At 31.2% G+C, this 2,962-nt stretch overlaps 1 protein-coding gene across 1 annotated transcript in view; it reads right to left on the bottom strand.

Moving 5' to 3' along the window:
- Positions 1-288: 288 nt before the first annotated feature.
- The window catches only part of TRIADDRAFT_62494 (uncharacterized protein), a gene marked incomplete at both ends in the record, with an annotated part of 4,942 nt that continues 2,268 nt past the window's right edge, over positions 289-2,962 (bottom strand). Inside the window, 2 exons of the mRNA XM_002118421.1 lie at positions 289-1,565; positions 2,572-2,856. Of these exons, the coding sequence (XP_002118457.1) occupies positions 289-1,565; positions 2,572-2,856 (1,562 nt within the window). The remainder of the gene's footprint in view (positions 1,566-2,571; positions 2,857-2,962) is intronic.

The following is a 2,962-nucleotide window of genomic DNA, read 5'->3' as shown; positions in this document are numbered from 1 at the left end:
TATCATACACAGATATGTTTGAGGATTGTTCAATGATTCGCGGCGCATCTATAGTCCGTCAAAATTTAAAATTATACCCAAATTAATATGATATGTACATAGTAGATATCGATTAACAACAATAAGGCAATCATTTCTTTCTGTAAGTTTTTATATGATTCTCTTTCTGTAACTAATTATGCTACAATGTGTTATCGTCAAGTATAAGTTTGAATCATTTCTCGTAGAGAATAATGAAATTTTATTCTAGAACTGCAATATTATTATTAACATTTATTTACTTTTACTTTATGATAGTAACTTACATGGATAGATTTTAACAATTCGTATACCGCCTAAGTGACCGTATCCCGCGAGATTTTGACTCCAGCCGTAGTTAATTAATCCGTATAATGCGTTAGAATCGTTATGAGTTATTCTTATTCCGCCAATTGTAACAGGAACAGATGCAGTAACATAAGTTTCGTTAACTGTATTTGTAAGGATTTGTCGCCAGGTAATATCTTGTAGTATTATTCCGTTTAGCATCAATCCGTTCTTATATTTGTCTTGTATAGTAATCAACGCATAATTTCGATCACTTCGTACATTTGTAAGAGCAGACGGCAAGAATATATTGTAATCTCGACTGTATTGTTCTATTGCTGGTACAAATGTCGTGAATGGATCGCTTTCAGTATTATCTGCTCGGCTTCCTTTCGCGAATTGAGTAACTAAGCATGGCTTATCGCATGTAACATACGAACTATTACCGCTGTTTAACTCAAATTCTACAAAATCTCCTCGAGACAGTTGATAATTTTGAGATGTTACTTTAACACTTACTGTCGTATTATCATGACCACCGAAAACACGATATACATCACCAGCTGTTCTATCAGCGAACGTCGATATAATATAGTTTTTACCAAGACGCGTAATAGGTAAATGAAATTCTTGTGCACTACTACATCTACCCGTACTACTAGGTATACGTGTACATTCATTACCAGCCAAAACTCCAACATCTTTATCGGAATAGATAATAGCGCCAGATATGTCTTTGTCCGTTTTTAAATGAAATCCTTGCGAAGATTGTAAAGTAATAGACAAATTTCTACTTCTTGAATAATATTGACCAGAATAGGAAGTACTCACTGGGAAACTGATATTAAGATGTGTGTCGGCGTACTTAGCGATTATTAATAGTTTGATGTTAGAGTATGGTTTATACGCAGCGACAACATAATTCTTATCGTATAGATGACTCGGTAAAACTAATGTTGAAGCCAATACAGAAGCATATATATAAAAACTACTAACTGTTATATCTTCATCTGAGACGATATGAAAGATTTTAGAAGTCAATTCAGAATTAAAAATAAGCATAGTACTTGCAATTGTTAGTGTTTTTGATTCATACGATGCAATAGTGTATTCATTAACCGTATTAAGAAACTTATTTGTAACATTGACAGCAGCTGGCTTATTATAACTTGTTAGGGTAAGATAATATGATTGCCTGGTATTCATTCTTGGATAACCCACAAAAAACTCTCGTCCCGAACTTTTCTCAACTTTCGAATCTAGTAAACATAATAACATACATATCTCAGTTAATTAATTACTACACAGTACATTGTAATCTTATCACCAGTACTATCTCTATTATATTTAAATTTAACAAACTTGTCGTTATAATATTACATAAATATTTATATAAACAATAATATACTCTATCGTAAAGACATTATCAGTTACACCATAGCTAAACAAGTGGATGTAATTAATTAAGTATTATATGTATTAATATAACTCTTTGTAATATTATAAACTATATACGCGATATACGAAACTAAAATACTACATGTCACCGTAAGAGCGACCGTGAAGAGTTAAGTAACCAAGTTTAGCGAGTTTAATATTTACATATAGTGATCACAATTACTCACAGTAGGAATCACTGACGTTACAATATGATGGCGTGTAATAGTTATTCTTATATAATAATTGTTTATGCTACAAGCTCTTGTAGTCGTAGTTCTAGCTAAAAGTAGATCGAAAGTGTACTGAAATAGTTCTGTGAATAGACATAATGTAGTCTGATTAGGTAAAAACAATTGATACATGTGTATGTCTATGAGTATTATTGTAAGATGATTTATCAATGTTAGCCGCTGTCGACGTGTATAACATATATAACATATATATAAGCCCGACAGATAGTTGAGTAAAATCAGCTCGCTAGCTTTATCTGATGTAAAGTTATAAGCTCATAAACTATTGTCTCTATTTGTACAAGTTAACCTTTGCGTTATCTTGTTACATAGCTGGCTTATGATACTGTAACACTGAGTTTCAATCTCGAAACTAAACTTTGTGTTTATGTAGTATTGATTTATATGCAGTATTATCAAGTACAAGGTATCAATTATAGTATTGTTTAGGAAATCATGTAAACCAGTTATCAGTTAAAGAAGTATCGTAACTATATTTATTATAGCTACTTTAAAATATCGTTTTTAACAATTATAATTTTTACTGTAACTAGAAATATCTAAACTATGTTTCTATGCATTATACAGTACTTACCGTAAACAGTCACAATTGCATCTTTACTTATAGCCGTTCCTTCTGTATTGCTATAACGACATCGGTAGAATCCTCTATCACGTACAGTTGCTTCTCTAATAGTGATACGACTATATATGTGAATGTTATCAATCGATGTAACATTATCGTAATTCGATATCGGATATCCGTTTTTGAGCCACGTAATGTTAGATATAGGATTACTTTTTCCATTACAATGTAAAATCAGAGTGTTACCATAGATAACGTCGGCGTTTTGTGGATGTTGCGTAATTACAGGATATACTATATTCAAATTAGATAGATAACAATAAATTATTTACACTATTCAATGTACAGTACGTAATAAGTTTATAGAGTACAATAAGAATATCGAGACTATACATAAATA

This window comes from Trichoplax adhaerens, genomic scaffold (genome assembly GCF_000150275.1).
Source record: "Trichoplax adhaerens TRIADscaffold_84 genomic scaffold, whole genome shotgun sequence".
NCBI classification, from domain to species: Eukaryota; Metazoa; Placozoa; class Uniplacotomia; order Trichoplacea; family Trichoplacidae; genus Trichoplax; species Trichoplax adhaerens.
The sequence above is the reverse complement of the archived record's forward strand: the minus strand, read 5'-3'. Positions and strand labels throughout refer to the sequence as shown.